A 24,253-nucleotide genomic window follows, 5' to 3' on the forward strand; every position below is an offset into this window, starting at 1 on the left:
TATTCATTTCAATAGCTATTGATTTGCGCGTTCCACAAACTTGTAATGACTATAACTGATAGCTACTATAGCTAATACATACTTATAAAACATTTTATTTAAAAACATGGAAAACTGTATAAACATTTGATATAATTGATTCTCTAGAAATGTTATTTCATAATAAATATATGTACCATACATCATCAGGTACTCGACACCATACATTCAATTGTTATTTGGCAGTATATATACAAATGTTTGTACAATATTTATCGATATAAAAATTAAAAAGACTTGTATATATTTTACAAATAGAGGCTTTAAAATACGAATGTTCATTCGATTCCCAGCGTTGAAACATATATTCGTGGAACACTTTTTATCTTTTGATATGTAGGTTCTTTATCTCTCACAGCCTCGGAGTTTGAAGTGTTAAAGCACTTTTGTTCTGGCAAATAGCAGGCTTTTGCAGTGAATTCTATATTAAGGCATCATCGGTTAGCTTTTTCCTCGCTTCCATTCTCTAACTCTACTGGTGGAACGACCAAAAACAGCATTTGAACTAGATATGTCAGTTTCCCTGAAAACAAATGAACGGTATAAATTTTACATTATACTGTTTGATATAAGCTCGTAAACAATGCTTTTGAAAAAAATAACAGATTTTCGAATTGAAAATGTTGAATTAATAATAATATTATGTATCTATCTCTCCAAAAAATTAATAATTTATTTCTTCTTGAAATAACGAATGCCTTTCTATTGAAAAATCCTTAAACATCATTTTTTTTCATGACATATTAATATTGCGTGATTTAAATAAAAGATTGAAATTATTTAAGCTTTGTAACTCAAATGTACTACAATACAAATATGAATTTTATTACTTATTAATGTATTGAAATAGAAAAAGGCCTACATGCTACGATCCGCTCTTGCTGTTAGTTTTTCTAGACTACGCTACTATTGTACACCTCAAAATAATAAGTATATCATGTTCTATTCATAAGGAAATTAGCAAGTTACAAGGACTACGTTAACAAAGTGAATACGAAAATATTTGTATGTACGTATCATCATTAACTTTAAAAAAAAACTTGAAACATTCCGTTATTCATCGAGTGAACTTTAACGTACATTTTAAAATATAAAACAATAGAAGAATACTCACTCATAAATTTGCTTTTAACCTTGTTGTACACGTAAAAATGATAAAAGCCATACCCTAAGAGTATGAACATCAAGATAAACAGATATTTTAGCGAAGGATCATGGATAATTGGCATGACAGACAGGAAGACAGAGATGAGAATAACAATCCACGGCACAATAATAGGCACGCGATAAGGCCTGTGGACGTCGGCTTTCGTTCGGCGCATAATCACCAAGGCGACGGCGGCTAGTCCGTAAAACGCCCAAATAAGAAAACTTGCAAACTCAATTAACTCGATTATGTTGCCCATGAGCATACATAATAGTGTGAGGAGACCTTGCAGGGCGACCGCCGCTGCCGGCGTCATCTTCTCGAAGTGTACCCAACTGAAGAAACGTGGCACGTGGCCCTCACGACCGGCTACGTAACATAATCTGTTGGGAAATTTAAGTCACAGTTTATTAGCGAGTTATCTTCTGGGAAAACATAGGTTGACTAATTTTTATCTTAAAAATACGGGACAACGTTTCATGATATTGCTATATGACAATACATTACAATCATTGCTTTGTCGATCTCTAATTTACTAATTTTCGTGTCGTCGATTTGATATAAATCAAACGATTTTTTGCGAAACAATATAAACAAAATATGAAACTCACCTAGTAACCCCAAACTGTACGCTCAATCCACAACCAAAAGTGGAGAGTGCAACGCCAAGAGGAATGGTGAAGCCCAGCCAACTGGGCAACACTCTCTCGGCCCAAAGTACAGCTACGGCGGGGGCCTTAATCATCTCTTGAGTGCCAAGTGCAGTCATGTACATGAGATTCATAGACACGTAAAGGACAGTGACGACTGGCACAGCGATGAGGATACTTCGCAGAATATTCACCTCCGGGCGTTGAACTTCCTCGGCCACTATGGCTGCGGCTGTCCAACCGTCGTATGCCCATAGGCCGCTGTAGAAGGCCAACGCTAGCGAGCCTGTGATTTGAAAGCAATCTTATGTTTCTATTTGAGCTAGCGCTTTTGTTTGATAATCGAAGGATTTGCCGGTAGATGCCAACGAATGCAATCGGTTTGTCTGACTTTATTCGCCACTCCACTACTGATCTGCGCATTATGCTCCGTTCCGAATTCAAGCATTTCGATTCACTTTTTACATTCAAACCGAAATACATGATTACTATTAATTTAATGTTGCGACGATATCAGCTGTAGTAAGTGAAATACGACAATCATTGCCATCCAAACACACAATCTGGTTCCAAAGAAACAATTAATCGAGGTCCCAAAGCCTTCTAAAAAATAGATAAAAGAGCAGGGTTTTACAATTAACCTATCGCTTATCTGATAAATAGGCATTTCGTAGATAAAATCGTATAGAAAGACAAAAAAACAAACTTCTTCATTAGTCAGCACGATTAGTCAGACATCTATCTTCAAGAACCTGTCGCTTCGGAACCTTACGATATGTTTTCAACTGCTATACAATTGTGGATTACATCAGGATGTCAGTGACAGTAAACTGCGTATATATATCGAACCTGCCCCACTTCACTATCTCGAAATGCCCCCGCTCTTTGCAAACGACGAAAGCGTATAAATAAGTCGGATCATACGTGCTTCGGACACACAATCGTTATTCCCGTTGCCTCGCGCGTCTTTGTGCACACGACATTGAATCATGGCGAAATTCGTATATCTGATGTTTGCAATTGTCATCGTTGCTACGACCACGTTTGCGTTGGAAAGGTCCTGCAGCGGATTAGGTCAACCCGTAAGTAACGAAGAACACTTTGGTTCCCTCTGTGGTTTCACGCGTTTCATTTATTCCAGTGTAACGTTCACGAAGACTGCTGTCGCAACTTGGATTGCCACTTCTACGCTCACAAATGCGTTGCGAGATTCGGGATTATAGTACCTGGGGCTGACAAACGACCCATTGGAACAAGACCCTTCCCACCGCAAGTCTACAATAACAAAAATTAATCTCCTTGTTTTTTCTATTATCGTTGCGTGACTTGTCTGGCTCATAACTTGCAATTAGCTCACGCGTTAGAACTTTCAACATTATTTATGTAAGGATTAATAAAAAATTATTCTAGTTAAAACGGAGTAATCGTTGAATATTTTCTTTTTCAATAATTTGTATTTCTGCTTTCAATTTACCTTGAGGCGGCGTATTGATTTTGAATATTCATAAAAAAGTAAATTGAATCCAAAAACAACACTACTCAATATTCAACTTGACCAAATATTAAAATTTCAATGTCGAACGCCTCGACTTTCTTCTTTTATCGTACGCGATTCCATTAGCATCAGGTTAACGTTAATGGCAATAAACAACGTTAAAAAAGCACCGACCTGGCGACCAATCCGAATTTTTAAACGGATCTTGTAGGCGTTCCGTGTGACCGATTGCGAGCCAGTAAACACCACCGATAACCACAAGTACACAGGCAGCTATCTTGCACACTCCAAAAATATTTTGCACCTTCACGTATAGTTTGACGCTGGTGATGTTTATGTAGACCATCAAACCAAGTGACAGAATAGCGATCAGTTTTTTCACCTGTAAACATAAACGTTCCAAAAAAAATTAGTTTAATGCCGTTCTACACTGTTTTTCATCTTCATTTAAAAAATATTTTTCTTTCAATGTTGCTTGTACTTTGAGATGTGAATGAAAGACAAAGCAACTTGCGATATACCAAGGAAAGCTTTTCCACTTCATCCAACTTCTCAACAGCGCGTTAATCGATAAAAGAAAACGTCTACGGAAATTGAACTTGCTTTGAGTCACATTGGATGAGTGGGCTGATCAACTCACCTGATTCAAAGTGTCAGGGCACAATTCACCAAATAATCCGACAAACGGCTGTACCGCGTACTCGGCAAAGGTGAGTGTGATGACAGCAACCTCGGCGGGCCTGAGAACAAAGACGAAGACCCAGGCACAAATAAAGGCGGGCAGTTGCCCGAAGTATCGATGAAGCGGTGAAAAGGCGTCGATGAAGTAAGCGTATTCGGCGCCCGAGCGCGGCACCACCGCGGCCAGCTCTGCGAAACACAAAGCACCCAACAGGGACAATCCACCGCACACGATCCACACGATCAGACAAAGACCGATCGAACCCGATCGTTCTAAGGCCGACGTTGGCGAGACGAAGATCCCAGAGCCTGTGAAAAACAGTACATTATTACTTTCGCTTTCTACCAATTACTTCCAGGTAAAAAAAATGTTCTCCAATTTAAATGTTTTTTTTTTTCTATTTAAGACAAACAATTTTTTATTCTTAGAAAAATATTGTTTATTTAAACCATTTTTAAAAGTGTTGTCTTTTATAGTTTACGAATTATTAACAAGATGCTTGAAGTATTTCCGTCAGTCTGTTTTACTGAACATTCAGTGAAACGTTCAATCGAGCAATTCGAAACAGTTGATGTGTTGCATGTTTACGTGTTGGCATGCATTCGGATATTAAATGCTTGTTTTATTATCTCTTTATTCGAAAAGCTCTATTTAGTCAAATTCTGTGACTCACGAGTTTCGTACGTTTCATGTACAATCATCGTCGTCATTGTGTATTTGTCTGAGGTTTCGAACTTAAGAAAGCATTTTACAATTTTTTAATTTTAACAATGAAACATCAATTTACGTTTACTACCGCGGTATTTCAACAGCTGCTAGGCGCACATAAAGCACGATGACGTCGATGAGCTTCTCCTATTTTTAAAATTTAATCTGCTTATATAATTTAAGAATTGATCATTGGATACTGTAATCGACACCCCGCAATTGTTTGAGTATTTGTGATATTCGATTTAACTTTTCTTAATCATATACGCTTCTGTTTTTAGCGACATGAGTTATTCAAATAGAAAAATTTAATGGCTTGAATTCGTATGTTTGATTTAGAATGTTTTATTCTCATCTTGATGTCTACATTAACTTTAGCGAAATGCTTCGTTACTAACATTAGTTCAGCCAACAAAGCGCTATTAATTAAAATATTGATATTCAAGATAATAAATCAGATACTGATTACATCTCAAAATATATTTAATAATCTACAGGATTTTCTTTGTCATATTTCATGTACGGAAGATGCATTAAATATAATCTTTATTGGCTGTTTTCCTTCTAAACATAAACATATAAATTCAGCAATGACCAGTTGTTCTTGGACTAGTCTGCTATAATAATTTAGAATACAGTATGCAATAGAATATTTTATGAATTATTAACCTATTTTGCTATAAACATTCATATATAAACCTACATTGCTTAAGGAGAAAAAACTAAATGAAAAAAAAAAAAAAATTAAATCTATGCTACCAGTTGTTTTTTCTTTGACCACTATAAGTACCCGCAGTAATTTTATGCGCTAACAACTTGTTGTCACACACTAATAACGAACTATTGTATGTCGTAATCAACATTTTAACATTTTTCCTATAAACGCACAAATACAAATTATGCGGGCGCGTTGCGCGGACGATCGCGAATTAGTCGATAACCAACAGTCGCGCGCTCGAATGTCGCGTAACAATCCGCTCGCGGGCAATCAATTTGCCGCCAGGCCGCAGATAAGCGTGAAATCGCGAGCGCGCGCGTCGGGGGGAAGCGTGGCGCGTTGACGAAGGAGCTGCGCGGCGTGACGAGTGGCCGATAGCGAAGGAGTGGCCGCGATCGAGCTTACACTGGACGCCGGACGGATCGCCAAATGCAATATGCGACACGCGCATGGTTGTGCCGTCCGCATAATGAGCTCGCTTGCCGTGTTGCCTGCGTTGCCACGCGCGCCTTTCGCCGGCCGACTTTGCCTCGGCTATTTCCGAAACGAATGCCGGACATGCTGATTTTGCGTGTCACACTTCTTGCTCGGCACCACATTAATGACAACCGTTTGCGCTCAAGTAGTTCAAGGCCACTCTTGATAGCTCGCGTGTGCACGTGAACTCTCATCGCAGCATCTCGTTAACTTCCAATTCGAAATTCAATTCTTATAAACAGTTCTGTGCTTTATTTCTAAGCTGGGCTTTAGCCGCATCGTTAGCGTCACGAACCAGTGTACATTTTTTTCTATCAATCTCTCAATTACACGCGAATACCGTGATCTGCAAGTTCGACCTCGAGGCAGCGTTGCATGAAACGATCGCGCTGCATCAAATCGAAATGAAATGGCTTAAACGATGCGCCGTCGGCTTCGATCAAACGCCAATATGAGGATGGCGCGGTGACGATCGTCGTACCGCTGAACTGTGAGATGATGGTGTAACGACTTGTTTCGCGATGTGTTTGATCAGGTGTTTCTCCCCAAGTGCCGTGATGAAAGTTCTTACTGGTTAACGAGTGAACCGCGTGAATAACGATAAGGCTCGTTCGCTTCGTGCGACACTACAACGTGCGCACTGAGCGCTCGACAGTAAGTACGCATCCGCGAATTTGAGCATCTTCGCGCAAGCTCTCGACGCGACCAACTCAATGGTGCGTTTCCCGAGTTGCAACCTGCGTCGGTATTTTGCCGGTGAGACTGTACGCAGTCGTCAGCTCGTCGAAGACGAAGACCTTCGATTTCAGCTGGAGGCTGTGCCGCGCTCGACGGGCCCTCGTTTCGCGAACAGGAGCAGCGCCAAATGGAATTGCCGCGTCACTTTGATCCGATGGAGCGCGTCACTCATCGATAAATCGATCGTTCCGCGCAGAAGAGAACGTTGGCCTACTTCGCGGAAAGCTCGGCAACGAGCAATGAAAGACAAGACTGCGCGCGTTCCGCAACGACGAGCCACCGCGCAGCAAGACGACTGCTAATTAATTGCCGAGTGAATCTCCTGCCGCGGAGCGCGAAAGCTCGCCTCGCAATCGCACGCTCAATTGGCAGTCCAAGCGGACGTGCGCGCCCGACGGTGCAAGCCGCTATTTTCCCGGGCGGTCGCGATCGACACGCCTATATGCCGCGCGCTCGCCCGCCAAGCCTCGTCCCGCGCGTTCCTCGATGACGTCGCCCTCGTGCGCGCCCAGGCATCCGCTGTCTTTCGCAATTGACTCGGCGAAACTCCGACGATCGGATCGAGTGATACGCGAAATGAAGCGCGGTCTGCCGGCGGGATTCTTCAATCGAGCCCGAAAGCGGACGAGAGCGCGTGGGAACGACGGAGTACACACGCCTCGAGGCATTTAGAGACGTTGACTCGCGTCTTAACGACCTGGCCTATCTTCGTTCAAAGCACAGCCAATTACGCCATTATTTCACTCGGGCGCGCGCGCGCGATAATGATAATAACGCATGAAATTCCACGTAAAGCGCTCTCGCCGATCGATGGATCTCTGTGAGACAAAAAAAAATTATTTGTTACTAGAGGGTTATCGCGTGCAAGAGCTGACGACTGATAATTGCGTTATATCACCGCGCGAAGCAGTTGTTCGTTGATTACGCTCACTGACATGTTCGTGTAATATTGCAAGTATGGTTTATTGCGGTGAGAAGAGGGTGCACATTTGCCGCGATTAATGAGATTTCGAACGGTCGCGAGAGAATTTTCACGTTGCGCTCGTATCCCGAACGGGCAATGTCGCTTACAATCGACGGACGTAATCCCGAGTTGGATAACTTTCGTAACATACGGCGATAAGAAAATTATGTTTTTCTTTTAACGCAAGATTCATTTTTGTTTACTTTGCAAATGTCAATTGCTCGTGGCGTTCTTATTACTCGTAAGCGTATGGCAATGCGAATAACTACGTGCTCCGACGGATGGACAAACGTTATCAGAGTAGATTTGGTTTCGCGATGTCGAAAAATGCCTACACTTCGCGTTGAGCAACGGACAAATTCGAAAAAAAAATGCATTCAACAATAACACAACGCCGAGCGTCGCTTTCGCAACTGACAAAGCAAAAGCAAAAATGTTTTCGTTCCAGAACGCTGTTGATTTTCGTCGGCTGTGTCTACGCTTCGACGCATCGCAGTGTATCGCGCTCGCGCCGATATTCTATTCCGAGCCGCATGTATAGGAAATGTCTCTCGCGCGTACGGGTGTGTGTGCGTGCGCGCGCGCGCTTGCAGGGATCACCAATCGCCCCGAATCCGTCGTCGTCGACTGTTTACGCTCCATCCCCGTCACGCGTGGCGAACCAACGCACCAAGCTCGCGAAATTGTTCAAACCGCTGCTTCAGCTGTGCCGACCATAACGGAATGTCTCGCGCGCACTTGGGAATTCACAACGGCGGCGTAAAATCGCCGATGCGACACAAACGTTAAAACTTATCCGCAACTACGAGGCGCATGCTTCCGAGGAAGAGGAAGCGTTCGGAAGTTACGTCGACGATTGGTAACGGAATGGAAAAAAAGAGTTGATCATACCGATCATCACAGCCACGATCATGCTGATCGCACTGAACAATCCGAGCTCTCGCTTCAGTCCGACTTGCTGCTCGTCCCCAGTCCTCTCCTTAACCACCGACATTTTTTTGTTTATGTCTTTTTTTTCCAAAAAAAAAATATATAAAAGCGCTGTTCACGGGAGCATCGCGCGTGCGTGCTACCGGCGCGAGCGAGTCTCGGCACGAAACTGAAAGCGTCTCGACAGCGCGCGCGCGCAAGAGAGAGAGAGAGAGAGAGAGAGACGATTTGATAACGCACGCGCCGCACGTGGGCGACGCGCGAGGCGAATTTTCGTTGCGCCAGCGGTTTTTCTTCGCTGCACTCTGCGCTGCTTACGTCGCAACGGCAGCGCTCCGATTTTCATACCTGGGGCGGCATTTTTCTTTCGCCCTTCTCGTCGTTGAGACCGTAACGCCGCTGAAAAATATCGCGTTTTTCCTGCTTCGGGAATTGTGCGTTACGCTTTTTCTGAGGCGTTTCGGGGATTAACAGAATCATCGACACTCCGTGCAATTAATTCTAATCATTTCACTTATCCATTAACATCGAGTCTCTCTCTCGAATATCATTGACGTGGATCGTATAAAAGTAGGCCAAAGAGAAATATCGCTTGATAAGCTTCTGCAGACTATTAATAATAATATCCTCTACACGTTAATAGCAGCAGGAAAAAAAAATGACAATCGACCGGTCGCGCAACGGTGCGGCGTCGATTCCGCCAGGCAGAATTTCGCTTGTCAACGCGGCTCGGCGCTAGCCGAAGTGCCAAGTGCGCGCGGCTCCGTACTCGATGTCGGGCTCATCGCCATTTAAAGACGTCCCCTTTCCCGAGAGAGACAATTCGACGACTCATCGCTGCTACCAGCGAGGTTCGCGGCCAAGGTAAATAACACGCGCTTCTGTTTACCGTCTCCGAAGGCGGCTCCATCGCAATCGATTCCCGCGTGACTTTTCGATCGACCGTATAAACACACCGCGCTCGAATAGAGGCCGCGCGTATATCCCGTAGATCTGCGGCTCAAAACACGCGAGATGCAAGTGTCGCGAGCGAAAGCATTCCAACGCGCGGCTCTTACACCATACCCCCGATCGATAAGATACGCGTTCGGTAGCAGCGATACAGCGGCACGCGGCCTCCGGCGCTCAAACGATTTCGTACTCGCTAATGAGGCGATAAGCAAGCGCCACCTTTGCCTAACGAAATATTCTGTTGGCTCAGCGGGAAACTGCCCGTATTTGACAATCCTGACGTCACGTGTTTGACTTTATTTTACATGTATAACCTTAGCAGAGACGCTTTCCATCGACACTCAGTAGTTGACGATAAGATTACACGCCTGGCAATGCTTTGTGAAATCGACTGCTTTTTCCTTCGGTGCCGAACCGATTCTCGCCGATAAGCAATATGCGCGTCGACGCGGACGGCTTTTCTCAATTAGCATTCCCGTCGTTACACGTCGAAAGTCGCGCGGGAGCTAGACGTACGATGTCGGATTTTTCCGCGAGCGCGTTTGTAGTGTTGCCGACGCGTAAATCGCATTACGCAGTACAGCGCGCCCGCCGAAATAATTCAATTATTTGCTCTCTTCTCTTTCTTAGGCGACAGAGATTTTTCCCGTTATCCCTCGTTTAGCCGTGAGACCGCACTGAACCTTCGTCCTCTATTCCCATGCGGCAAAGCTTTTCCCTTCCTGACAGCTTCACCCGGCAATCGAGTTCCAATGACAATTTGGATTTCGGGATGGTGGTTGCGCAAACGTTAATTGTAATGCGGGCGATAAATATCCCACGGGTGATTTGTTTTGATATCATTAATAAAGAGATATCAATCGAGGGACTAATGCTCTGTAATATAAAAAAGACTAGATGCCATATCATTGCTGCAATAAGATCTTAAAATAATAACTATGCGCTGGTTATACGTTAAATTAGATAAAATAATAGTATTCGACAGACCTATTACATAAGTAAACTGACTGGAATGATTAGGAAAAAGTGGCACAAAATAGCCCAGACGCGAGTGGGAAAGAAGCCATAAAGAAAGCTAACTTACAAGGAAAGTTACTAAGGACACACTGATTACAAGTTTAACTTTAAAAATAACATTATGCGTACATCGCAGAGTACTGGTAAGCTACATGGAATGCATTCGATATAGAAAGCTCTCTTACCTTGGATACGGGTAAAGCCCTTGCCTCAGGGCGGCCAAGAGACAGTTGACATTGCAGCCGAGTGCTGCGGTTTGCACAAGGTATATATATATAGGACCTGATGGCGATCAGGGGCTTCGCCCAAATGGCCAACAACAACGGCTGCCAACAAACAGACGTGTGAACGAATGCAGAAAAGGCACAACAATTCAGCCAGGCTAATTTTTTACCCATCGTCGCCCTCTTTTTAACCTTATATTATTTTCTTATTGGCATAATTAGCTAAAGATCGTTTATTTTAAGTGTCTCGAAAAAATATTTTTAGTTAATATTCATTGATTGATCGTACATGACTGTATATAATCACACATTAATCTACGATATAGTTTCGATATGTCGATCGTGAAAATTACTTAAGTTCATAGAAGCTTATTATTTATTCAAGGCAATCAAAAATACATATTTGATCATTCTTATTTTTCACAAAATAAAATGTTTTATTGATTATAGCTTATAAAAAATTTTTTTTAATTCTATAATCCAATATTTAAATTCGTTTCGACAATCAATGAAACTACTCACGTGTAATGGCGTAAGAAGCTACTTAAGGAGACATATTAGACATCGTATGTGTACCGAGATTTTCAAGTTAAAAACAAATGATTTGATTAACGTCTGGGCGTGTACGTAATTGATAAAAAATATTCCGCGTAGAAAAAATGAAAAAGTTCAATATGTTTATTTTTTAACAATTGCATACTTTTACGTATTCAATTACAAAAAAGTGGCGTAGGAAAAATAATTTTAAAAGACATTGTTCAATTAATTTGTATACAGTTTTTAGTTATAAACGTCGAACTCCGCAAAAAATATAGATCTCACACCTTAACATTATTAGTACAATAATATATCATTTGATTATCTTCTTTAATCATGGTAAACATCTGATGACAAAGTGCTTAGAGATTTTCTTTTGACATTTACTATAGTGAAAAAAGAGCCAATTATCGTATTAATAATATTAATATAGTAGAATCTATATACTTTGTCATTTGCAGAGCGTACAATTTAGAAATTAGAATTGATAATGTTGATATTACTCATTTTTTTCCAATCGCAATAAGTTATATGCTTATACAAATATAATGTTTATATCTTTATCCAATGAAAAATAAACTTTCAAGCTAATAAGACATTTTTTTAAATCCATGCAATTATTATATGCGAATACCACTTTTAATGCTGTACACTATTATATCAGAAGATTAGTTTTAAAATGAAAATAGTGGCAAAATATTGGAATGGATAAATTATAAAAATGAAATGTTTTAGGCATCAACTTAAAATTCTTTTTATATATTTTAAGGTTATATTTTACAATTATATTTTGTGATTTACTAAATAACGTTTTTGTTGTTAATTTAATTTATTTAAATTAGCATTAGTTTGGTAATAGATACGATTGGCGTACAATTGTACTGCGTATGTATTATTGTACAAAACTTGGTAAGTGCTGCCACCACTGAACCGAGACGAAGTTAAAAAAAAGTGATCGGCGGCGCACTTCAGTCTATAATAGTGGCCAGTTCAGTATCTTCATAGAGTCTGCGAATGTATAGACTGAAGTGCACCGCTAACCACTTTTCCTTAGTTTGTCCCAGCACTACTATCGATGATTCGCTTCTCATGCGGACGCTCCCTCAGTCCTGTGTTGAAGTAAAATTTACTTATTCACACACTAGCACGCAGAGCTGTTACGATGTAACAGCACTCGTGGCGTTGTGAAGCTGCGTGTAAACAGTGTAGCGTAACCTGTGCCTTCAGCATGTGCAGTGTCGCGTGAGCCGTGCCTTCGGCATTCATGCCGCAGGTCGCTGTCGCGACCTTTGATGTCGCGTAAGCTGCACCTTCGGCATTCATGCCGCAGGTCGCTACCAGGACTCTTTGTTTTTAAATTAGTGATATAGTTTGTTATTTGAGAAAATGGAATCGTCAGAGAAAATTGTTGTTGATGAAATGGATGAAAATAATATCAGTCAAGCACAAATTTTTAACTACCTTGAGTCATCTACACCTACAAGTCAAGTTCCTACGTTGAATGGATTTGTTAATAATTCGAAAGAACCACAACCCTCAACATCAAAAAATCATTTATTAGAATCTGCATTATCGGATATACCATCTGAAGTACTAACAGGCTGTGGACCCGAGGAAGCTTTTAGATCTGATTATAAAGCTGCAATATTTCCTAGAAGTAGACCTCCCGATGCACCCCATGTAGAAAGAACACCATCAATATTTCATGAAGAGGAAACTATTGATCCTGAAGATAACTTTTATTTTGAATCTGATCACTTAGCCTTAAAGAATAACGATGATTACAGAAATATGCTTAAAACTATAGTTATTCTGCAAGCACAACGAACTCAAGCAATTAAAGATGTAGATACACTTTTGATGGCAAAGAAAGAAGCTTTAAAAGATCCTATAGGATATGTGAATAAAATTCAAACAGGAACTCTTCCCGAATACCCTGGACCACAAGTGATAGCAGAAATTCCACAAATTGATTGGTCTAAGTATAATGTTGCTCAACCAGATGCTAATATGAGACCACAAACTCGTCATGCCAAGAGTGCACCTTCAACAAGTAATACTAAGCAAGATGATGATTCAGAAAAACGTTTGGTCAGAGGACGAGTTTATAGTGAAGGCAAGCCAGAAACATTCAATAAACCTTGGACAGAAGAAGAACAACAACGGTTGGAAGAATTATTATATAAATATCCTCCAGAAGAAGTAGAAATGAAAAGATGGACAAAAATTGCTAATGCTTTAGGTATACTTTATGATCATAAACTTTCTTGTATATTTTTATTTCTTGAAGATTGCATTCTTGTATTCAATAAACTTTACTTCTTACAGGAAATCGAACACCCAAACAGGTATCAAGTAGAGTTCAAAAGTATTTCATTAAGCTCATGAAACGTGGTTTACCTGTTCCTGGTAGAGAACCAAGAATGAAAAGTGATGGACGATGCCGTGCACATCGACACAAACCAAGCTTTCGTAAATCAACCTTCTTTCCTTATGAACAATTACTTGATGAAATCACAAAAAAGCCTGTTAAAGAACCATTTGTAAGTTTTGTGTATTTTTCTTGTCAACATCTTTAAAGTTTTTACTTTATGAATCTACGTAAATTACATTTCTATTTGTAGGATGAAGATTCTACATCTTCTATTCCAAATATGGACACTGATACTGAATTGAGTCAAGTGGGCTCTTTACAGGAATTCAAAGAGGACAAAATCATCAACTCTGCAGATACTATTGGTACTCACCATGGATATAAGGTTGACCTTAACTTTGAACAGCTACTGAAATGTTTTCTTTATTTTTAATGCTATTTCTAAATAGTAAACATTATTTTTAGTGCTATATTTGTGGAGAGGAGCCAATAAAAGGTCATAGATTTCATTGCGAAGATTGTGTTGAAGTAGATCTATGTTCACACTGTAGTCTCGCTCAACATCAAGTAGAGGAACCCTTACATCCTTGCACACATCAATTGACACGCATCGAACCTCCTACTCAGTGTTCAAACGGTTATGATTCCGACTATCTTCCAAATAATTTTGCTTCAACTAATTATATGGATCCTAATTTCTGTCCTGGTAATATCAGTAACACATTGCAAAAGAATATGAGTAACATCGAAATGTAATTTTAACTATTTTTCAATTTTATATTATTATACTAAATAATTATGTTGATTGGTGTTTTAAATACGTATCATAGCGAGAACAATTTTAAATTGCTGAAATTTATATATTTTTGTATGCCATACTGAAGCGGCTTGTGATACAATAGACTATCTACATTTAATGGAGTAGAAGAATTTATGTAAATAGGAAAAAGCAAATACGATAGACTATATTTTTTATAAATCATTTTTATATGAATCAAGAATTTTCTACATTCAACAAACATTTAGATTTAATTTTATCTCGAAACTGACAGAATGTTCCGTTTTTTATGTGAACACGAATATTTTTGAAAAATTTCGTGTATAGATGAGTGTTGTGTCTGAAAAATATAAAAATTAATGTTTAATAAGATCTAGTACATCTTTATATTATGTTTTTAATAAATTGTGTACATACATCATTAACAAAACATGAGAAAGTAACTCTTTGGTTTGAATGAGGTGGTGTATGTAAGCTTTGTGATGATTTTTACATGTCAGACATGTACAATTTTTACAAATAGGCTCAAAATCCTCAGCGTACCTGTAAAATTTAATGTTTTGAAAATAAATTAATAAAAAGAATTTAAAAAATTCAATCATTGAAATTGATAATAACTAATACCTCTTGTCACTGAGACTTATAAAATCATTTTCATAATCGTCATATAAAAAAGTTAATGCTTTCATTTCTTCTGTCATCACATATGGATAGGATGAATCAAACAAATCAATACCTAGGTGGATTAAATCTAAAACTACAGATGGACTCCAGCAACCTATCATTACTCTCAATTTATCAACGGGTAATAAATTCTGAAAGAAAAATACAAATAAAAAATAATCCTATTAGGTTTTGCAATTATCAAACATAATATGTGTTCATCACTAACAAGGGAATGTTCAATTATAGGTCTAATGTCATCTATACTAATGTTTTGTGTGTCTGGTCCATTTCTATGCAAACCATCAATCAGATATCCCAGAACAGGAGCATTTTCCATATATTTAATAGATTTTTCTCTAGCTTGCAAATTGTAACCACCTTCAATAGCCCCTAAAAAACCTTTATTTTTCAAAATATTGGACTCTTGATGTCGTTTAAGACACTTTTCAAATTGATCTTTGCTCCTTTCTAATCCTTTAGATAATCTCTTTTGACTACTGTTTTTATCTGTGTCACCATCACACAAAGTTACGTACATGTCAGGTTTAAAAATTTCTGCTATTTCGATATACCTGTCAACACCAACAGAAAATCTACCGTTTCTTGACCAAACAGTGACAAATGATTTCTTTTGATGACCTGGTTTGGTGTACTCTGATGGATCTTGAATTGTCAAGAAAAATGGATACTCCTATAATTGATTTGAAAACATTTTTAAATATTACACTATTTAAACATTTTTCTGTTAACAAAATATTACCTGCATGCTAACATACTCATTGAAGGACTCAAACTGTTTGACAAAATCTGTCATAGATACAGTGGTGGGAAGTGATGTCATTAAAAATTGTTGATCAGTAGTTAACATTTTAAAAACATCCTTTGTTAAATGTGGAACACTACCTCTCTACAAGAAAAAAATCAAAATTATATTCGGGTTTTCTTGCTTCAAATCAAAATTATAAAAACTCTAGTTGATTTTTGAAATTTAGTTGTTATGCTCGGATCATTTTCAAATAAATTATTGTTAATATACCTTCGTATACAAAAGAAGCATTGGTGTCTCAAAACACAAATTTGGTAGCCTTTCAATCTCTGATAATGTACCAATACGCGCAGAACAACGAGCTACACATTCTGTACTAAATTTCATTTTTTCTAAGTTTTTATTTATAATCGACAAGAAATAACAATATTAAAACTGATAAGACTGTTGAAAAATATTTTAACTGACAAAAACCATCGTCTTCAAAAATATATCATATGAAGCTTTTAAACGCTTTGAAGGTTAAGACGTGCACTTGCGACTCCTCTCTCTCTCTCTCTCTCTCTCTCACTCTATATATATATATATATATATATATATATATATATATATATATATATATATATATATATATATATATATATATATATATACACTAACGGATTGTGCACAGCGATCCGATTATGTTTCATAAATTGGCGCGTTTTCAATATTTTGAAAGTTAAGTCGAAAAGGTTTTTTAACAAGATGTGACTTTTTAGAAATGAAATTATTGAAATTAATTGAATTATGCTTGAGTAGATTTTTTGGTTAATTAAAATAATTATTATCCAGAAGATTCTTATAAATCGACGGAGGATTCGAAAAAATATATCAATGTTTTGGTGACATTTTTTATCACCATTCTCCAGCTACAAACGTCAATCGGATATTTTACATAATTCTTGTAAAAAATTTTGATACACGATATAACAATAAAATTAGAGGAATGTTTCAAATCAATAATGAGAATGGTGATAAAAACGTCACCGAAACGTCGTCATATTTTTTCAAATAAATTCGTCTTAGAAGAATCGTTTAATGTAGTATAATTTATTATCCTAAAAGTACTATCAAAAATAAGGTCAAATCAATCAAAAATAAATCATCTTGCAGAAGTAAACTTGTTACTTGTATGTAAGATGTCATATACATAAAAAATGACAACAAATAATAATATATGTAAATTATATATATAAACAATATATATAAACTAAAAACTAGAAGAATTAGGAGAATTTTCGAAGAATACTACGGAGAAATATTATTTTGATTACCCAAAAAAATTTACTCAAATTTTAAATTAAATTGTGTAAGCCTCTTGGAAGAAAACAACATTAAATATAAAATTAAATTATTTTTTTTTTTATATTGAATCGATTAATTCTCTAAATGAAATTAAGAGAGGTATATATATATATATATATATATATATATACGTAAATAAACACTGCAACTAATATGTTTAAAATAGCTTAATTTTTATAATAATTCTAAATATTGATAATTTACATACAGAAGCATACCCAATATTGAATACTTACAAAAATTATAGTGGTCATGCTTATTTAAACTACATAAGAGATTAAAATACATAAAAAATAATTATAATTAACGGCTGTCAAAAGAATGGTTTCGGTCAGTATTCTTAGACGTTATTTCTTCACTCTTATCTTTCCGGTATCTATAATACGTGTTTGAGTTGAGTGTTTTTTCCCGCCCCATGATGAAATATTTCTCTAATTTTCGGAATGGTCCTTTAATATGAACTAATGAGTAGAGCCAACGAGACGAGAATGCATATACATGATATGTTAGATATGAGATCTTTGATCTGCGAAAATTGAATGTGTAAATTCAAGTTAGGATGAGTAATTGGAAGAATGTTTTGAAACGATTAAAATTTTTCTATGTGACTTACGATTGGAGAAGAGCTTCTTTTTCAACCAGAAGCTTTTGCGTAAAAATTAAAGATTCATCATTAATAGGTCGAATGGAACAATTTCATGGTTTATATATATTTTGAAAATGAATACTTGAATAACATCTTCATATATTAAAATGTATAAACAGGATGGCCGATTTATTAGAGATTTCTTTGAAAATTTAAACCCTTTTTTTAATTAAAATAATGGAAAATTGATTTGCAAAGTTCCTTATATTAGTGTTGATGTTCGGTAGATTTAAAAAAATTAGTTTGTTTCATCTCTTCACATAATTACATGCAAAGATTGCAAACTACGTTTCGTGACAGCCAACTACGCAAGAAGAACAAAAGGTAAAATAGATAATTTTTCCAATTGATGTAAATCCCATGATCGTTAAACGTGTTCATTTTGAACTTTCTCTGAGGAGTGCCCAATTTCGCACGGTGTTGACCTTATTAAAAAAGTAACAGAAGCCGCGAGACTACAACTTTCATCGGACGTATAGGTGCTTTACTTGCACGTCTGTACATGAAATGCAAGCGAATTTCTGAGCAAGTGAGAGGGGCACGTATAAAAGGTAAGTGAAGCCAGCCTTGCGAAACATACAAGCTCATGACATTTTGGCAGAATGTTGGTGGAAAGCGGGTAACTTGTTTTTAAGTCTTTTATATTTTCGTTTAGTGCTTGTTGTAGTGAAATCGGATCATCGTTTTTGCTTTGTATGTGTAAAATAAAAAAGTTCTTTCTCTAAGCGTTCCTCATGGACGTTGTTCTTGAAGTCACAATAACAAATACCGAATAACAAATAATAACAATAAAAGATCGTTCGATGGTTTCAAGTGTTGTGCTCCAAGGCGTTATTGGATAAAAAATGTTTATTAGTGATGTGCATAAAATAAATAAATGAAAATTTCAAAAATTATATTAAGCATATAACGAATTCTTGAAGTAACAATAATAACAATATAAGTCGATAGATTTTTTAGTTTATAATTTTTTAATTTTTATGCTTATAATTGCTTGAGTAATTTATATATAACTTTTTAAGATATTTGTTTCGCTTTAAATATTTTCTTTCATGTCCTAATCAAAGTAAGAGTTTTTTCATAAACAAGATGAATGAATTGCCGCAGATCGAGAGATTGACGATGAATTACAAAATGTTCACCTCTTTTTTTTCCTAAAGGGTACATAATTTCATTAAACAATGCGTCGTAAACAAAACGAAAAAACATCACTTTTCTCATTTCTTACGTAATTCCTGAAACACTTTTATAAAATATCAGATTATTTATACCTCTTGGATCAGCTTTCTTCGATAAATCAAAAGCACTTACTCATTCGGAAGGAGGCGCGGGGAAAAATTCGAGATGTGCTTGTATTGGCATTGCGCAACGGATGCGGTTACGTACTGCTCCTCTCTATCTCCGGATAAAAGTGCACCTTCCGCGTGGACATGCATGCGCAACTTTCTCCTTGCCAGGCATGGAGATCCGTCGTACACTTGAGCATACCCGTTTCACTTGCTTTGCAATTCGTTTTTTTTTTCTCACGACAGCACTTGCGATCTTTCTTTTCTTTGTTTTTAGCAGTTTCATGATTGTCGGTGGTCATTGTTTTTATTCGTTTGTCTTTTCAGTGGCTTAGTGACAGTAGCATTACTGTGTTCGGTCCTCGTCTTACTGTACTATTTGAGCACGAGAAAACCGAGAGGTTTTCCTCCAGGTAACTTGTACGATGTAAGTTAAATAGAGCTTACTAGACAAATCTAAAGATGAAAACGCTTGCAGGACCGAAATGGCTACCAGTGCTAGGCTCTCTACTCGAAGTTTCAAAGCTACGGAAAGAAACTGGCTACTTTTCGGAATCATGCAACATCCTCAGCGCCAAATATGGATCGATCATTGGACTGAAGATTGGATTTGATAAGATCGTTATTTTGAATGACTTTGAAAGTATGAAGGCAATGATAACGAACGAAGATTGCGACGGTAGACCCGTCGGGCCTGTCTACGAATCACGCACGTTTGGCAAACGTCGAGGTGAACATCATTGCATTTATTCGTGATTTTAAATATCTTCATTGCTATCTCTACAAATACTCGCTTTTTTATTTTCCTCCTACATTTCGTTTTGAATCAATTTCTTCTAGGCGTAATGCACTTATATGCATAAATGCAATTTATATATATTTATGAGCAATGGAAAAATGCGATTTATATAAACGAAATTTATGAAAAATACAGATTTTTATATGAATAGATCAAACGTAATGAGCATATAATAAGAACCGCCGAGCGAGATAATTTACTACTTGGCGGAAGCAAAAGTAGGACTTTATAGCTGCCATAACATTCGCCGTGAGCTTACGTAAGATAATGCAGATCTTGTACTTTCTTAAGCGTTCCTTCTTTATTGTTTTTCTAAAGATCACTTGACGTATAATTTTGTGATACGTAAACTAAAAAAAATTCGACAATTTATGTTAACTTACAGCAATAATTATAAGTTTTTGATGTAAATGTAAGGTGACATTGGATTTAAAAAATAAAATATGTATTATATGAAGAAACGTCAACAATAATATATATAACTTACGTACTGCAAAAAGAATTACTTTTCATTGTGACAAGAAAATTGTTGTATTTATCAAAGAGAAAAGTACATCTTTTGATAGTAAAGCTTAACAATAACATAACACTTTGAAAGTAACATTAAGTCGATGGTATTTTTTAGGGCTAATAGTAGTAGACGGCCATCTATGGACGCAGCAGCGTCGTTTCATCCTCCGGCAACTTCGTGATTTTGGTTTCGGTCGTACAGACATGGCACTACAGATTGAGTTCGAAGCAGCCCAATTGGTCAAGTACTACGAGGGCTTGATTCGCGATAACGCTAGTGAATTTTACGATCGCTTCAACAACAACGTCGACGGTAAACTAGCACAGAAGAAGGCAAAATGTAACGGGAAAATTTATTGTTTAGCTGAAGGTGATTTAAAGAAAGAAGATAAAGAAGAGAAGACAGAGGAAGAAGTTCCGATGAAGAAGTCAATTACTGCTGAAGATTTTTACATGAAGATTGATGATGATGCCGAAATTAGGGAAGCTGCCAAGGTGCCTGGTATCATTGTCGAGATGGAAGACTTTTTTGGAGTGCCGGTGCTGAATACGTTGTGGACTATGATGGCTGGCAAGAGGTAAGATCTGACCATTATTTTCATCTCTGTGATCGGTGTAATAAAATATTTTTCCGAAATGGCATTTGAATTGTTATTGTCAAACATTTTTGGTGTAGCTTTTCACAATTGATTTATCTAGTTTATTTCTTATTATTGAAATTGAAGTAATTATTGACCTGAGATAATAAATTTATGTTTTCATTTTTTATGAAATTATATCGATGGTAACATGATTCTGACAATGATGAGATTTTGTTTTGACCAATTTTTATTAACGAGAATCCAATTACACTTTAAATAATGAGCCCGACGTTATAACTGCGTTAAATTAGAATACTGTGACTGGAATAAGTTAAAATCAAACGATGAACTTATAAAACTTATAAAACAAAGTATTCTTGATGAAACAAAATACTTTCCAAATAACACAAACAATTTTTTTTATAGCTAATCAATTTTGATTTTTGAAAATTAAATAACACGATTTCAGGTACAATTTCAACGACGAAGAATTAATTTATCTGCAAAGAATTTTTACCAGGCTCCTTCGTGATGTTGACATGTTTGGCTGCCTCTTTGGCCATTTTCCTTTTCTCAGATACATAGCTCCTGAAATGTCAGGCTACAGAAAATTTGTCGAGATTCACGCGCAAGTTTGGAAATTCCTACGTGTAAGTTTATAAATACTTTATATTTTTTTCTGCATAATTCTTCCATACTAACTCGGTTATTTAATCTAAAAATAGAATGAGCTGGACAATCACAAAAAGACCTTTAAACCAGAAGCACCGAGAGACTTGATGGACGTTTACTTGAACGTATTGGAGTCTGGCAATCCAGATTATGATCACACTTTCACCGGTAAAAGAATGAAAGCATATTTTTCATGATTGTCCTCGAAAATTCATCTTAATCGCATCTTGTATTTCGACAGACAGTTTTTGCCAAAAAATATATGATAATAGAGAGTATATGTAATTATTCTATACACTATCGTTATGCAATTTCATACATATTCATTTTTCATAAGTAAAATAAATAAAGCAGTAAGATTAAAAAAGTATTATAAAACAACTACTCGAGTATTTTTTTCAATATTGAAATAATTTACTAAGCTCAGAAAAATTGACATTGCATAAGAAAATCTTTTCTTAAAAAACGTGTTACAGAAAGTCAACTGTTGGCGATATGTGTAGACCTGTTTATCGCCGGTTCGGAAACAACATCCAAGGCCCTAAGCTTTGGCTTTCTCTATCTCGTGCTCAATCCGAAAGTGCAGAAGAAGGCCCAACACGAGCTCGACTTAGTCGTCGGACGCGAAAGGTTACCGTCCTTGAACGACAGGGCTAAGTGAGTCTATTTGGAAAATTATTCGATCGAATTTGGACATGTTTTTATAGGTCATATCTAAAATTAGACATCTCGTTGTTTTATTCTGAAGATTCACGTCAATCGTGAAATTGTCTTTTTCTCATTTTAACGCCTATCTTGACGACGAGAATAATTAATATACGAGGGTCGTTTGAAAAACCCTTGCAAAGTCAGAGATATAGCACTACTGGTGTATATCGAGGTTATTTTCATTTAGTAGCATCTCTTGGAAAAGCACACACCAAATTTCAGCCAGGGTCTATTACTTCGTGCATAACATTTATTTGAATCAAAGAAATCGAGTGATTGTAAAAAATGAACGATAAAGAATTTCGTGTAATGATTAAACATTACTTTATTAAAGGCAAAATGCCTCAGAAGATGAAACAGAAGCTTGATAAACATTACGATGATCGTGCACCTTCAATTAGAATGGTTTATAAATAGTTTTAAAATTTTCGGAGTTGTCATATGAACACTAAAGACGCTGAACGTTCTGGACGACCTGTTGAGGTCACCACTCCAGAAATCATTGATAAAATCCATGATACGGTGATGGCTAACAGAAGAGTGAAGGTGCGTGAGATTGTTAGTGCTGTAAATATCTTGAGCGAACGGGTATAGTACATTACGATACAAGTGCAGGAAAGTAGATTCTTGTCTCGTGTGGCATTTAAGCCCGAGCGAAGCGAGGGTGGAAAGGTACACGAGGCAAGAAACTCTTTCCCGAACATTTGCCGTACCGTATTTTTTGATACGACGTGTGGAATTTTCAACGCACGTTTTCTGCCGAGCGTGCGGGAAAGGCGCACTTTGCGCACGGAGTGTCGAAAAATAATATTTTGCATCAACGTTTGGACGTGAAAAAGCTATCCGTTAGGTGGGTGCCGCGATTGCTCACAATTGACCAAATGGTGTGAAGTGTTGCAAGAACGATCTGCAGCTATTCCAGTGATATCCGCAGGGCTTTAAGCGTCGTTTCATCACTGTGGTTGAAATATGGATACATTACTACTTTATTAAAAGAACGAAGCAGTTTTTATTTTTGCACGGACTTTTCAAACGACTCATATTTAAGATATCCTTTGTGAATTATGAATTATCTGCGAAGGTATATATAGCGTTTGATATAGCAAGTAGAATTACAATATTTTCCGAATATAGTAAAATGTTATGATAATTTACTATGTTTTCACAGATTGCCTTACATGAATGCGGTTGTATGGGAATCAATAAGAATGTTCATGGGTCGAACGATGAATGTACCTCATCGAGCCACGAAAGACACTACCATTATGGGATACAAAATACCTAAGGTAAATTTTTCACAGACAAAATAAAAACACATTTTTACTCATCGAAAATAACGAGCAATTAAACTACAGGATACAATGTTAGTGGTGAACTTTAATCAAATTCTAATGGGTGACTTTTGGGGCGATCCAGAGGCATTTCGTCCCGAGCGTTTCATCGACGAATCTGGAAAATTATTTCTACCCGAAAAATTTCTCCCATTCAGTTTCGGTACGTATAATGCACAAAAGAAAACAAATAACAATGTAATTTCATTTTTCTTTAATTGAAAAGACATTCAATTTATTTGTACAAATACGCATTTTAATTAATTAAAACATCACCACGGCTCCTTGAAAATAATAACGCTTTGTTCTAGGCAAACACCGCTGCATAGGAGAAGTGCTAGCTAAGAGCAACGTGTTCGTAATAACAGCGGCGTTACTTCAAAGCTTCACGTTCGCGCCAGTGCCAGGCGAAGATCCGCCGCGCAACGAGTACGTCGACGGTGTCACCGCAAGCCCTAAGCCCTTCCGTGTGCTCATGACTAAACGAACATAGATATTGTAATAGTTGTGTC

The 24,253-nt window shown here is 37.3% G+C and overlaps 4 protein-coding genes across 4 annotated transcripts; 2 read left to right on the plus strand and 2 right to left on the minus strand.

The window, feature by feature from the left end:
- Nucleotides 1–63: 63 nt before the first annotated feature.
- On the minus strand, nucleotides 64–8,703 carry LOC131665321 (b(0,+)-type amino acid transporter 1-like). The gene is made up of 6 exons (XM_058937145.1): nucleotides 8,510–8,703; nucleotides 3,972–4,321; nucleotides 3,506–3,713; nucleotides 1,798–2,122; nucleotides 1,154–1,569; nucleotides 64–562 (listed from the first exon to the last, which is right to left on the minus strand). Exons 1-6 carry the CDS (start codon nucleotides 8,610–8,612, stop codon nucleotides 474–476), a joined length of 1,491 nt encoding a protein of 496 aa, XP_058793128.1. The 5' UTR covers nucleotides 8,613–8,703; the 3' UTR covers nucleotides 64–473.
- Nucleotides 8,704–12,464: 3,761 nt separating this feature from the next.
- Nucleotides 12,465–14,458, plus strand: LOC131665307 (ZZ-type zinc finger-containing protein 3). The gene is made up of 4 exons (XM_058937128.1): nucleotides 12,465–13,519; nucleotides 13,606–13,820; nucleotides 13,902–14,036; nucleotides 14,117–14,458. Exons 1-4 carry the CDS (start codon nucleotides 12,664–12,666, stop codon nucleotides 14,405–14,407), a joined length of 1,497 nt encoding a protein of 498 aa, XP_058793111.1. The 5' UTR covers nucleotides 12,465–12,663; the 3' UTR covers nucleotides 14,408–14,458.
- Nucleotides 14,459–14,622: 164 nt separating this feature from the next.
- LOC131665308 (queuine tRNA-ribosyltransferase accessory subunit 2) lies at nucleotides 14,623–16,395 on the minus strand. Its single transcript, XM_058937130.1, has 6 exons — nucleotides 16,132–16,395; nucleotides 15,856–16,002; nucleotides 15,322–15,786; nucleotides 15,054–15,244; nucleotides 14,847–14,972; nucleotides 14,623–14,769 (listed from the first exon to the last, which is right to left on the minus strand). The coding sequence occupies exons 1-6, from the start codon at nucleotides 16,246–16,248 to the stop codon at nucleotides 14,646–14,648; spliced, it is 1,170 nt and encodes a 389-aa protein (XP_058793113.1). The 5' UTR covers nucleotides 16,249–16,395; the 3' UTR covers nucleotides 14,623–14,645.
- A 1,134-nt stretch (nucleotides 16,396–17,529) lies between these two features.
- On the plus strand, nucleotides 17,530–24,251 carry LOC131665423 (probable cytochrome P450 303a1). Its single transcript, XM_058937299.1, has 10 exons — nucleotides 17,530–17,538; nucleotides 19,418–19,553; nucleotides 19,619–19,870; nucleotides 20,565–21,027; nucleotides 21,500–21,680; nucleotides 21,756–21,870; nucleotides 22,179–22,359; nucleotides 23,579–23,696; nucleotides 23,766–23,904; nucleotides 24,053–24,251. Exons 1-10 carry the CDS (start codon nucleotides 17,530–17,532, stop codon nucleotides 24,232–24,234), a joined length of 1,776 nt encoding a protein of 591 aa, XP_058793282.1. The 3' UTR covers nucleotides 24,235–24,251.
- Nucleotides 24,252–24,253: the final 2 nt, after the last annotated feature.

The sequence above is a fragment of the Phymastichus coffea genome, unplaced genomic scaffold, assembly GCF_024137745.1.
Source record: "Phymastichus coffea isolate CEN01 unplaced genomic scaffold, Cenicafe_Pcof_1.1 PCOF00050, whole genome shotgun sequence".
NCBI lineage: Eukaryota > Metazoa > Arthropoda > Insecta > Hymenoptera > Eulophidae > Phymastichus > Phymastichus coffea.

Coding starts and splice junctions, on each gene's coding strand:
- LOC131665321 (XM_058937145.1), bottom strand. CDS start 8,612: ATGTCGGTGGTTAAGGAGAGGACTGGGGACGAGCAGCAAGTCGGACTG. Junction 2,123..3,505: donor AAATTCGGATTGGTCGCCAG/GTCGGTGCTTTT, acceptor TTCAAATCACAG/GCTCGCTAGCGTTGGCCTTC. Junction 1,570..1,797: donor GTACAGTTTGGGGTTACTAG/GTGAGTTTCATA, acceptor ATTTCCCAACAG/ATTATGTTACGTAGCCGGTC.
- LOC131665307 (XM_058937128.1), top strand. CDS start 12,664: ATGGAATCGTCAGAGAAAATTGTTGTTGATGAAATGGATGAAAATAAT. Junction 13,520..13,605: donor AAAAATTGCTAATGCTTTAG/GTATACTTTATG, acceptor TACTTCTTACAG/GAAATCGAACACCCAAACAG. Junction 13,821..13,901: donor AGCCTGTTAAAGAACCATTT/GTAAGTTTTGTG, acceptor TTCTATTTGTAG/GATGAAGATTCTACATCTTC.
- LOC131665308 (XM_058937130.1), bottom strand. CDS start 16,248: ATGAAATTTAGTACAGAATGTGTAGCTCGTTGTTCTGCGCGTATTGGT. Junction 15,787..15,855: donor ATGAGTATGTTAGCATGCAG/GTAATATTTTGT, acceptor AATCAATTATAG/GAGTATCCATTTTTCTTGAC. Junction 15,245..15,321: donor CTATAATTGAACATTCCCTT/GTTAGTGATGAA, acceptor TTTTTCTTTCAG/AATTTATTACCCGTTGATAA.
- LOC131665423 (XM_058937299.1), top strand. Junction 21,681..21,755: donor AAGTTTGGAAATTCCTACGT/GTAAGTTTATAA, acceptor ATCTAAAAATAG/AATGAGCTGGACAATCACAA. Junction 22,360..23,578: donor TCCTTGAACGACAGGGCTAA/GTGAGTCTATTT, acceptor ATGTTTTCACAG/ATTGCCTTACATGAATGCGG.